The following is a 12,215-nucleotide window of genomic DNA, read 5'->3' as shown; positions in this document are numbered from 1 at the left end:
GGTGGCTGTATTTTTCGGGGATGACAGGTCCATTTTAAATTTTTTTCATTTACTAACATAAGGGAATGAAAGGGCATTGTACTAGGGGTGTTGTACTATATAGTATGGATACTACATGGGGACATTATTTAATTTACATTTGGGGGCACTTATGGTGGCATTATACTGTGCAAGGGCATTGTGTGGGGTTAGGGTTGTGGCTCAAGTTCCCTCTTTCTGTTCTCTAAAAGTTGGGTGATGTGCATAGAACTCTACAGAAAATGTTATCTTCACCTATAAGTAATGTATAGCTATATTCATGAAACAAACCTCTCTCAAGTTCAGTCTCTAAATACAAATTCTTTATTGTCAATTGACAAAATACATAGAATTTAGAATATTCACAGCTTTAGCTTTACAGTGACAATAAAAGAGTGAACCACTTTATTCACTTGATATAACAGCCAGGTGCCAGCACAATGTTATGCCAGGTGAATAATGTGGTTCATTATTTCCTTAGAAATAAACCACTAGTGTACTCTTAACCTGAAAATAAAGGACTTTCATCTTCTGCTGGGTTTCTATGTTTTTCTAAAAGTAATGAAAACAACTTTCCACCTTGTTTCAGGCAATAAGACAAAAATAAGGAGGAACAAAATAGTTCTTTAGCACCATATTATGTACTTTCCTAATCCATTTTTAAAGAAAAGGGCATAAAGAAAAACATCTTGTGAAAACATCATAGGTAAAAAAGGGGTCTTAACATAACCTCCACCCCCTTCGCTCACAGCAAGGGTTGAAATCTTTGTGTGCCTTCAGGCTTTAGAACAGTCTTGTTGCGTAGATGTCAGGCAAGTTGTGGCAGATGTGAAGACCAAGGAGAAAGATATGAACCACACTTGTAGCCCCACTACCAGATCCTGGGCAGGCACAAGAAGATATTCTGTATGTAAAGGCCCTCAGAAGAAGAAATGGGACATGCTGCCAAAACCAATTTCATATGTGCAATAAAAATGACTGGAGAGGGGAATCTCCAGGTAATTAGGGCCAATGATTCAAATAAACTGGATACATTCCATAATACATGGAAATTCTGGATACATTATATATTTATGAAATGGATACTTATATGCTTGGTTGGAAGACTCAGCATACGTTGGTTATGGAATAATTTGTTGTACATTGATTAGAAATGATAGTCTGCGTCCTCCAGCTTTGCTCCTCCTGAGTTGAATTGTTGCATTAGATAACCTGCTTCTTCAGGTGTTTGATCCACCCCCTTGACTTAGAAGGAGGTTTGATTGAGTTTTCCGAGGGTTCATAATTGGCTAAGTTGTCTATAGATAGCTTCAGGTCATTAAACGTTGGTCTCTTTTGTGGGTTTTCTTGCCAACAATCCAACATAACTTTGTATACTTTTTCTGAGCAGTTTTCTGGAGCGGTCATGCGGTTGCCTTTTTTTAAGTGGTGAAGCATATCTGAGTTTTCAATTCCTTTGACAGAAAATGAGAAAACAATTAGTTGCTACTAATCCAACACTGTAACCCCTATCCAGCTTCCACAGAAGAGCACAAATATGCCTCAATCGATAAATAAATCAGAATCTTTATTGTAATTTCAATTGACAGTGTATTACAGCAAATCCATAAATACTAAAAAAAAAACCATTAAGAAAAAAAGGACATCTAAAAACAAACGCAAATACGCACAGTGTGGGAAAACTGGAGGGGTACACTATTACATGTATATACAACGCTGGTGTTGGCCAAACACTATCCAGGCCAATGTAACATTATATATGACAGGTACTGCTATTGCGACATGCCCAATTCAGAAAATTAATATTGTACAATGTATGAACACATATTCAAACATATGTCACAAACACAAAAGTATTAACCAGTACCCACCGGACGCCATGAGAGTCCTACCAGTACACACTGTCCGACACCCCAACGCACGTTTTGCACCCTTCTTCATCACAAAGCAGGGTGTGAAACGTGCGTTGGGGTGTCTGACAGTGTGTCCCTTTTTTTAATGTTTTTTTTTTTTTTTAGTATTTATGTATTTGCTGTAATACACTGTCGATTGAAATTACAATAAAGATTCTGATTTATCGATTGAGGCATGTTTGTGCTCTTCTATGGAAGCTTGATAGGGGTTATTTTGATGTTTCTGCAGCCTTCCTACTCTTTTGAGCCGAGATATTTGATTAGATTGTGATTTATTCCTGCAGTTAAAGATTTTTCGGTTGTCATAATCCAACACTGTGCAGGAGCTCCTTCATCACTACCATTTTGTGCTGAAACTTCCTCTGCTGCAGTGAGATTACATCAAGCAGAGGGACAGTGGAACAGCAATGGAGGAGAGAGCATGGAGGGGCTGTGGCAAAATCCCTCCAGAGCCCTTCAGGCTCATCAACAAGGAAGGAAGGCCAGGGATAACAAATATAAGAAGTCACGGTGCCTGAATCTATGAGTAAGTGTCCCTGGTTCTGGTTTTCCATGCTTCATTTTGATGGTAGATTTCATATAACTCCTCATATCCCAAATTTATTAAGCAGTCTAAGCCTCAATGATAAATCTGACGTGCAACACATCTCCTAAGACAGTCTGAAAACTAGCCCATGCTGCCTGCTTAATGATGAATCTCCACCTTAATCCGTATGGAATCAGCAAATAATAACAAAAACAGAAACATCACCAGGATATTCGGAATAGTAGAAAATGGCCTTCCTACATTTTTTTTCCCCTTCAAAATGTTTTTGGAAGTAGTAGGGGTGTACTTACTTTTTCACATGCTACGTTTACATTTTTTTAAATCATTTTAACACACGCTACACTAGTAGGTAAAATAAGATATAGGTGACTCTTGTATACCTGGGTATGGGTTCATCCCTCGGGACATTATCTCATATAATAAAACACCAAAAGACCAGACATCTGATTTGAGAGTATACCGCCCATAGGCCAGTGCCTCAGGAGCTGTCCATTTATAAGGTACTGCCTTGGAGAAGGATAAATAGATATCATCCTGAGAAAAAAAAACAAATATTACCTTATTACTTTATAATGTAAATGCATAAACTTGATGTATAAGTCCCCTGTTCCCTTAGAAGCAACCAGACACTGCATGGGAATTCTATGTAATTTGCAGGCAGCATGTCACCGAGTAGGAGGGCATTAGCAGAATAATAGTTTATTTTTTGGTGAAAAAAGTTTTAATACTTTTCATTAGTATTCATACTGAAACCTTCACCACAGATCTAAGGCCTCTTTCACACTTTGCAGATCACGTCAGAGCCTGATCAGGGTGTGATTAGAGTTTGGTCAGTGAAAAACTGACATTTTTCATCAGAGTTTAACCCCTTAAGGACGCAGCCATTTTGTAGCTTAAGGCTCAGCCCAATTTTTTGGATTCTGACTTGCGTCTCTTTATATGGTTATAACTTTTGAACACTGTTACTTATCAAAGCGATTCTGAGATTGTTTTTTCCCCACTTGTTGTACTTCATTTTAGTGGTAAATTTTGGCTGATAAGTTTTGCATTTATTTACAAAAAAAAAGAAAATATGATAAATTTTTGGAAAAATTTGCCATTTTCGAAATTCAAAATCATTGCGTTTTCAGGCAGATAGATTTACCACCTAAATAAGTTGCTGAATAACATTTCCCATTTGTCTACTTTACATTTTCATAATTTCTGAAATGTCTGGATAATTTATTTTGATGTCACGCGGCTTGCAAATAGAATATCGCTTTTCCGGATTTTCAGAATTGACTTTTTTGGGGATAAATACAGTTTGGAATGAAATTTTACATATTTAGCATCAAAACCCCCTATATAACCAACCCATTTTCAAATCTGCACCCCTCAAGCTATCAGAAACAGCTTTTACGAAGATTGTTAACCCCTTGAGATCTTCATAGTAATTGAATCAAAATGGAGGTGAAATTTAGAATGGTCATATTGTTCCCTTATACGTTCATTTAGCCCTAAAATTTACACATTTCCAAAAGATAAAAAGAGAAAACCCACCATACAATTTGTTCTGCAATTTCTCCTGAGTACAAAGACCCCCCACACGTGGCTGTGACTTGTGTTATGGGGGCACAGCGAGGTGCAGAAGGGAAGGAGGGCGCTGCAGCTGCCAGGATTTTAGTTTCCTCATTGGCCCCTTTTGAAGGCTATAAAATTTTCGCTTTTTCGTTATTGGGGCCATGTGATGCCATTTTTTTTGCGGGATGAGATGCTTTTTCCATTGTTACCATTTTGGGGTTTGTATCACCTATTGTTGAAAATTTAGGAACGTTTTTTGAGGACAGGAGTAGAAAAGCATCAATTCTGTACTGGATTTTTTACTTCTTTTTTTTTTGGTGTTCACCGTATAGACTAATAATCATGTTATCTTTATTCTATGGGTTGATACGATTACGGGGATACCAAACATGAATATATTTTCTTACGTTTTACTAAATTTGTCAAACAAAACCCTAATGTGGGGAAAAATCTATCATTTATGTATTGCCGTCTTCCAAGTGGCATAACTTTGTTACTTTTTTGGCTACGGAGCTGGTTGATGGCTTGTTTTTTGCGGGACATGTTGTACTTTGCACTAGTATCATGTCGCAGTACATATGGTTTTTTGATCACATTTTATAGCATTTTTTGTGGGATTGAAAAGGTAAAAATCATAATTTTTGGAGGGTTTATAACAGTTTTTTTTTACGGCGTTTATCGTGCGGGTTCAATAATGATTTACTTTTATTCTACGGGTTGTTACGGACGCGGTGATACTATATATGTGGGGTTTGTGTTATGATTTAGACTTTTTTTGAGTTATATGTCTCTTTATATGTTTTGGGGGTTTGGGGCATTTTTAGTGATTTATGACTTTATTTTTTTATTGAATAACTTTTTTTTTTACTTTTTCACTTTTATACCATGGGACATGAAGAAGCAATCATCTGATTGCTTCTTCATGATAATATTCTGCAATACTCATGTATTGCAGAGTATTATCAGTGTCAGCCTATACACTTGCATAGGCTGGCACTGTGCCAGTAAGATGACGTCACAGACGCCATCTTACCGGCAATTCTTGCAGGTAACTCTGGGGTCCAGATCGGACCCCAGAGTTACTATAGCAACGATCGGCGCACCCCGAAAACGGTTCGGGGGGGCCGATCGTGGGGGAAAGATCCCCCAGATACATGTTAGATGCCGCGGTCGCGCTGACCGCGGCATTTAACGGGTTAAGCACCCGCGATCGGAGACAACTCCGATCGCGGGTGTTACACTGGGGTGCCGGCTATCAGTCACAGCCGGCACCCCGTCTTTCCCGATGCCGGTTCGGCTCAGATCTTGAGCTGAACCGGCATCAGCTCAGCGTCCGATATATCGGACGCTGAGCGCTAAGTCACTGCGCTCAGCGTCCGATATATCGGACGCTGAGCGTTAAGAGGTTAATCAGTTTTCAGTCAGAGTTTGTTCAGTGTTTTTCACATGCGTTTTCAATGCAATTAAAATGCAATTTCAATGCATTTTTCATGCGCAGATAATGCAGATAATGCACCAGGAAGAAGAAGGTGAACTCCGGCGGACCTGAGAAGCGACACATGCAGGATATCGGGCGCACGATCTTAGTGAATCGCGGCAGAGTGTAATATCGTCGGACATTGCACTTTCCGTGAACTAGCTGGACCGGGTAAGTAAATGTGCCCCTATATACAATCTGCACAGCCCTTCCTGCTCTCTAACCTGTTATCTACTGATAGGACAGACACTATGTACCATGCACTCAGCTCCACCTGCTCTATTACATTATATATGTAGTTAAACTGCATTTTCATGGTCATGGGTTTCCTTTAAGTAACACAGCAAGTGTATGTGGTAACCAAAAAAACATCAGTTTTACATAAAGATAATTTGTATTTAGCTAGGTGATAAAAATAATAAAATATAACTTTTTATCAATATGCATTTAAAAAAAAGCCAAAGTCATGAACTTAATACCAACGCCCAACACATAAATGATAAGTCTCCACACTTGGTCATACACTTTTGGCATTTTTTAATGCATTGAGATTAAATGCTATATGCTATATTTTATCATCTTGCTACATACATGTTCCCATTAAAAAATCTTGCTGCCCACATCCACCACTAGGGTGAGCTCACTGCACATGGATATATAAGACTACCATTGAACTCAATGGGAGACAAAAGTTCATCTGCACCATGGCAGATTCTCGACTCCATGTGCTGCCACGTCAGCATCAGGAAAAGAAGAGTTGTCACAAGGGGACCTTAAGGATGCTGAGAAGTGTTTTTATTTTTAACCTTTTTAGTGGTGAGTAAAATATTTTACCATATAAGGTGCTGACTAAAATGCATTGCTCAGGAACAGTGGGGAAAAAACCTTATTTTTTTCACTGTTTATAGGTCCACTGCGAGCAAGGCCTAAATAAGGCCAAGAGAATTTATGAATTTATGAATATTTTCTTACTTTAATAAACCTTGCCAAGCCAAAGTCTGCAATCTTGCAGATGTTGTTGTGTCCAATGAGGACATTTCTGGCAGCCAGGTCACGATGGACACAATTCTTTGTCTCTAGGTAATGCATTCCATCCACTATCTGCCCTGCTACATCCAGGAGCCCGTCCACATTCAGCTTCCGCCCTTCATCACCTAAGGAAGAATTTATATAAGTTATATATAGGATTTACTTACAATGGGGACTTCCACTTCATGGCTCTAGTCTCATGCATCTCTTAACCTTATGAGAACACCATTAAAGGTTTAGCCGTTTGTTTTTGGTCACATAGTCAGCCATATGCATACAGACCTGCATACTCTTCTATCACTATTTATGCTGTTAGAGTGTACATATGTAACGGTCTGCTGGATAGATTACGTTACCAGCTTATCCGCTTCCAGTGCCCTCCAGATGTAGGTGAAGTATGGCCAGCTAATCCTACAATCTGTGTAGTTCCTTTGGAAGTTGCCTTTAAAGGGGACCTACCACCACGATTCTACCTATAAAGGTAGAATGGGTGGTAGGTGGATAAATGGGACGTAAGGATAGCCCTTTTTGGGCTAATCCTTACGTCCCGGCTATCCTTTTGTAAACTTTAATCAGTTGATATGCTAATTTATTTAAGCGGCTACTGGGGCGTGGAGTGGCCGGACATGAGGCTACTAGTCGCGGCTACTCCACGCCCCAGTAGCCTTGTTCCTCCACCTACCGGGTAATCTTCGGCGCGCAGCTCCTCGTAGCTGCGCGCCCTCGTGCGAATATCCTGCGTTCTGCGCATGCGCAGGCCTACGGGTGCGCGGCCGTAGCTCCGAGGCCGGCGCTACTGCGCATGCGCAGACTCCGGGTGCTCGGACGAGGGCGCGCAGCTACGAGGTGCTGCGTGCCGAAGATTACATGGTAGGCGGAGGAACAAGGCTACTGGGGCGTGGAGTAGCCGCGACTGGTAGCCTCATGTCCGGCTACTCCACGCCCCAGTAGCCGCTTAATTAAATTAGCATATCAACTGATTAAAGTTTACAAAAGGATAGCCGGGACGTAAGGATTAGCCCTTTAGAGGTAGAATCGTGGTGGTAGGTCCCCTTTAATAAAATGTCCTTTGCCCTCAATGTAATATATTCATTCCTTAGTAATGTTGCCATCTACTGTCTATATCTGGTATTGTAGCTACATTACATGTGCCTGGGAAGGAATGTGTTTACATTCTGACCAATAGGAAGTCATGTTTATTAATGATCCCATATTGTAAGAAGGTCCCTGGTTGGAACCTCAAAAGGGAAGTACATAAAACCCCTTGAGGCTGGAATGTTCCAGAGAGTTCTTTCCTAGAGGTGTTTGTGTGAGTGCTGAGCAACAGAACACATCTCCACACATGTCCTGCAGACCAGGCCTGCTGCACCATTCTACCTTCAAGAGCCTGCCTTGGGGCACTTCTATAGCAGCTCCTCAATTCTCCGGCCTGAAGCTACTTGAACCAGGCTGTAAGCACCCTTTACTGAACACAATCCAACCAGTGATCCTAAGAACCCGGATTCTGATCTTGGCCTGTCAAGTGTTCTGGAATAAAGGAACCATGAGTTGATGTTTCACATCCCTTGTCTTATTGTGATCCCTGGAAGCTGCATGGAAGCCGTATGGAAGGTGCATACAATCACGGACCTCCCTTCTACCATCTGAGGACCCTCGCGTACTTATAAATAGGGGGTGCCTCAGGGAGAACTATTAAAGAACTATTTCCATCCACCTGCTGAATCTCCCTCCTTTTCTTGCAATCTACCTGTCAGACACCTGCTCGGCGCGACCATGACCCAACCGTTCTCTAGGCAGCGCTCAAGCCAGCCACCAGGAGAATCAAGGTGCCCCATAGCTAAAAGGTCAGGCCCTGTGGTTGATATAGCACATACATACTTGCCACTTGAACCCCTGTGTATCAGTATAGGGGGAAAATATTGAGTATCTGCACCTTGTAGTGGATGGTGTAGTGTACTGTATTATCTGTTTAGTTGATTTATTGTGCTCTAAAATAAAATATTTCAGATCAGTAAGACTTACCTCGCAAAAATCTGAGCAGATCTCCTTTAGACAAATGCTCAGTAATTATATAAAACGGGCTTCCCACTGAACATACAGCATACAGGGATAAGAGGTTACGGTGCCGAAGGTTCTTCAAAAATGATGTTTCCGTCGAAAATATTTCTTGAGTGGTCACATCTGAGGAACAAGGAGAGGAGGTTAAAAATACTATTTGTTCAATGAGAACCATTTAGCGGTGACAATGGGGTGAGTATTGATAGACCCTGTTGAAATGCACTGCTAAAGCACAACTCCAAAATGTCAATGAGTAGTGTCCTAGTAGTATACATTGAAGTCAACTCTTGCAGTTAACTAACAATTCACAAACTTGGCACATGATATGTAATACATGCCTACAAAGAGTTTTGGCCAACATTAAGGGTATTTACATTTGGGGTATTTATGATAAATCCAAAAAATATTCACAATTCAGAAGGTTATGCCACAACATTATAAATGCATCAAAGCCAAGTGGCATTGGTATGCACACAAATTGAAGAGGAGGTCAATGAGATACCTCCGAGAACTGATAAGCAAATATTACAACTAGTCACAGTAAATGGCTGATGTTACTTTCAAAAAGAACTGTAGGAATGAACCTTTTAAGAGATTTTACTATATGGTGTCCATGGAAAAAGTAAACACCATTATGTATGCAGTAAAGGTTTATCCTTTACTATTTTATATTTTTAGTCAAACATTCTAAGGTGACTGACTACAACACGGAGGTTCTAAAGCAGAGGGTGTGTTAACCTTTGCAAATAAAACATAAAGATATACATATTTCCCCTTTAAATAGGACAGTGCATTTACATGATTGATTTACATAAGGACATGGTGACACTTGAAGTTTTAAACATGTATATGCTGCCACCTATTGGTTAACTATGGAAATAAACACCTACTAAGTATGTATAAATAATCAAATACCAAAAGGTAACCAAATTCAATGTACTTTATTAAATGATCAAAGCTTCCCATAGGGATAAAACATGGAAACACAAGGACAACAACAGACTAATATACAATGCACAAGACCCGGATGTAAAACATGATTAAAAGTGGTATTATCGCTAAAGGTAAATCAGTACTGTACTGCAAATTATTGCATCACAATACCCAGTCTCCTAATAGAGTATAACAACATCCTATGCCCTAAATGCCTCATTTGTCTGAGGAACAAACAGGGAAAACATATATTGGTGTCAATACCACGGTGATGTGCAAGGCTCCCTATCTACTGGGGGAGGTGCTGGTCACCCTACCTACAGGGGGGGGGGGCAATGTGTGCAGGGGTGACCTATATACTGGGTGGCAGACAGTGTGTGCTAAGCTACCTATCTACCCGGGGGGGGGGGAATGTGTGCTGGGCTCCGTATCTGAGGGCTTCCTATGTACTGGGGGGGGGGGGGGGCAGTGTGCTGGCCTGCTCATCAATTGGGGGGCAGTGTGTTCTGGGTGCCTATGTATGGGGTTGGTCAGTTTGTGCTGGGTACCTATCTAATGGGCAGTGTTTTCTGGGTACCTATCTATTGGGGGGAGAGTGTGTGCTGGGCTCCCTATCTACTGGGGGAAGGTGAGTGTGTGCTGGGCTCCCTATCTACTGGGGGGGGCAATATGTGCAGGGACTACCTATCTACTGGGGGGCAGTGTGTGCAGGGCTTCCTTTCTACTGGGGGCAGTGTGTACTGGGCTTTCTATGTGCTTGGGGAACAGTGTGTGCTGACTATCTATATACAGCAGGGGGCGTTATGTTATGTGGGAACCATTAAGGACAATATTATTCAATGTTTGGGGGTGGGGAAAGAGGTGGGACAATAGTTTAGGAAAAAAGGGAGGGACTTTTTGTCCCTCTGTTTCTAGCCCACAAGTTTCATACACAAACAAACATATACACACACATATAACCTTACTATCTGTACTTTCTCTTCAGCATTGCAGTCAGCTTCAGGTTATAGCTCTGTCTGGCACATTTCTTATAGACTCTCGGTCCTGTAGACTTGTCTGTGACAAGGCAAACTGAGCTCAGCTTCACAGCTCTCCTCTGCTCATACACATTGAAACAGGCGGCTCTGCTGTATGCTCAGCAGGGGGCGCCAGTATACAGAGTCAAAACTGTATGTAAATTTTTTTCCATCACTTTATTACTGCCTACCTCTTGTCCCACCCCTGAATGTAGGATCCCCTTAAAAATATTATTTAGTTACATCGCTCTCATCAGCAAATGTCTATCACTCACCGTTATTAATCATCTTTATTGCCACTTTAACTTTGATTCTTCCAAGCCAGTAGCCTTCATATACCTGGGAAAAGTACCCCGATCCCAGCTTCTGTCCCAGTTGAAACTCCTCCTTGGGCCTCTCCCATTCATCTATTGGAAGCGGGCTCAGCTCAGTTGCTGTGGGCTCATCCTGCACAGAGCATGTAGATAGCAGAGTAATATTAGTTTTTATGATTGTGGTTAGACGTTTCTTGACTTAGTTTCTATTTCTCCTATGAAATAAAGGTTTTACTAATATGTTTTTTCACAGGGTCCAGATCTTTGGAGAACCAAACCCTGATTGTGACCTCCTAAAGCTATAATAGAGGCCATGCCCCCTCCAACCCCCCAGATACATCAAGAGGCCTAAGCCTCTTGATGTATCCTGCAGGGGGCCCACTGCCGAGCAAAACTACACCAGGTCCGACTGAACATTTGTAGGTTTTTAAAAAGTATGGAGGCATGAGACAGGAATGCCCTGCGTAGCCACTGCGTAGCAGCGCTACACTATACCCCTTCAATGCCCACATGGTGTGGAGATGGCATAGTTGTTTAGTTAATGCACATTCTTACAGTGCGCAAGACTTTGCATTTATTTCACTGCTTCTAAGCCAGATAACTGGGGTAGAAGCAGGGATAATTTTCCCCCATGTCGCTCTTTTTGGAAGGCAAGCAAGTGATTTTTTTTATACTTAACAGATTATGAAAGGACTAATACACACATGACAGTATTAATCCCTTCCCGACGCGTGCCGTACTAGTACGGTGCGCGCCGGGTCCCGGTGCATGGAGAGGGCTCGCGGGCCGAGCCCTCTCCATAGCCGGTAAGTTTTTGCTGCATATTGCAGCAAAGGCTTACTGGTAACACCCGCATCGGGGAGCAGCGATCCACAACAAGATGGCGGCGCCCATGCGCAGCATTGCCGGCGGCTTCAAAGAGATGGCGCCGCATGGGCGCCGCCATCTTGTCGTGGATCGCTGCTCCCCGATGACGTCACGGGGAGCGGCGATCCGTCGCCATGGTAACCTCGGGTGTTCCGAATACCTGAGGCTACTTCGTTTTAACCCATGCATTACAATGTGCTAATTGCACATTGTAATGCATGGGGAGTAAAATCCACATATACTGCCATACTATAGTATGGCAGTATATGATAGGATCGATCAGACTACCTAGGGTTAGAGTACCCTAGGGAGTCTGAAAAATAGTAAAAGTAAAAATAAAAAAAAGTTTAAAAAAAAAAAATATAATAAAAAAACCTAAAAATTCAAATCACCCCCCTTTCCCTAGAACTGATATAAAAATAAATAAACAGTAAAAATCATAAACACATTAGGCATCACCGCGTCCGAAAATGCCCGATCTAT

General features: G+C 41.5%; 1 protein-coding gene and 1 long non-coding RNA gene across 3 annotated transcripts in view; one reads left to right on the top strand and one right to left on the bottom strand.

Annotated features, from left to right (window-relative positions):
* Positions 1-319: 319 nt before the first annotated feature.
* Positions 320-12,215, bottom strand: part of PTK6 (protein tyrosine kinase 6) — a 28,656-nt gene continuing 16,760 nt past the window's right edge. For both annotated transcript variants that reach the window (XM_072110897.1, XM_072110896.1), the window contains exons 4-8: positions 10,827-10,998; positions 8,567-8,725; positions 6,488-6,669; positions 2,859-3,012; positions 320-1,472 (exon numbers count right to left, since the gene is read on the bottom strand). In XM_072110897.1, coding sequence (XP_071966998.1) covers positions 1,222-1,472; positions 2,859-3,012; positions 6,488-6,669; positions 8,567-8,725; positions 10,827-10,998 — 918 coding nt within the window. In that variant the 3' untranslated portion in view covers positions 320-1,221. The remainder of the gene's footprint in view (positions 1,473-2,858; positions 3,013-6,487; positions 6,670-8,566; positions 8,726-10,826; positions 10,999-12,215) is intronic.
* LOC140064222 (uncharacterized) overlaps positions 7,789-12,215 on the top strand; it is a 113,759-nt gene continuing 109,332 nt past the window's right edge. The window contains exon 1 of the long non-coding RNA XR_011847728.1: positions 7,789-8,388. This is a non-coding gene — a long non-coding RNA (uncharacterized lncRNA). The remainder of the gene's footprint in view (positions 8,389-12,215) is intronic.

Source organism: Engystomops pustulosus, chromosome 6, assembly GCF_040894005.1.
Source record: "Engystomops pustulosus chromosome 6, aEngPut4.maternal, whole genome shotgun sequence".
In the NCBI taxonomy this organism is placed as follows: Eukaryota; Metazoa; Chordata; class Amphibia; order Anura; family Leptodactylidae; genus Engystomops; species Engystomops pustulosus.
Note: the sequence above shows the minus strand (reverse complement) of the source record. Positions and strands in the feature narration are given on the sequence as shown.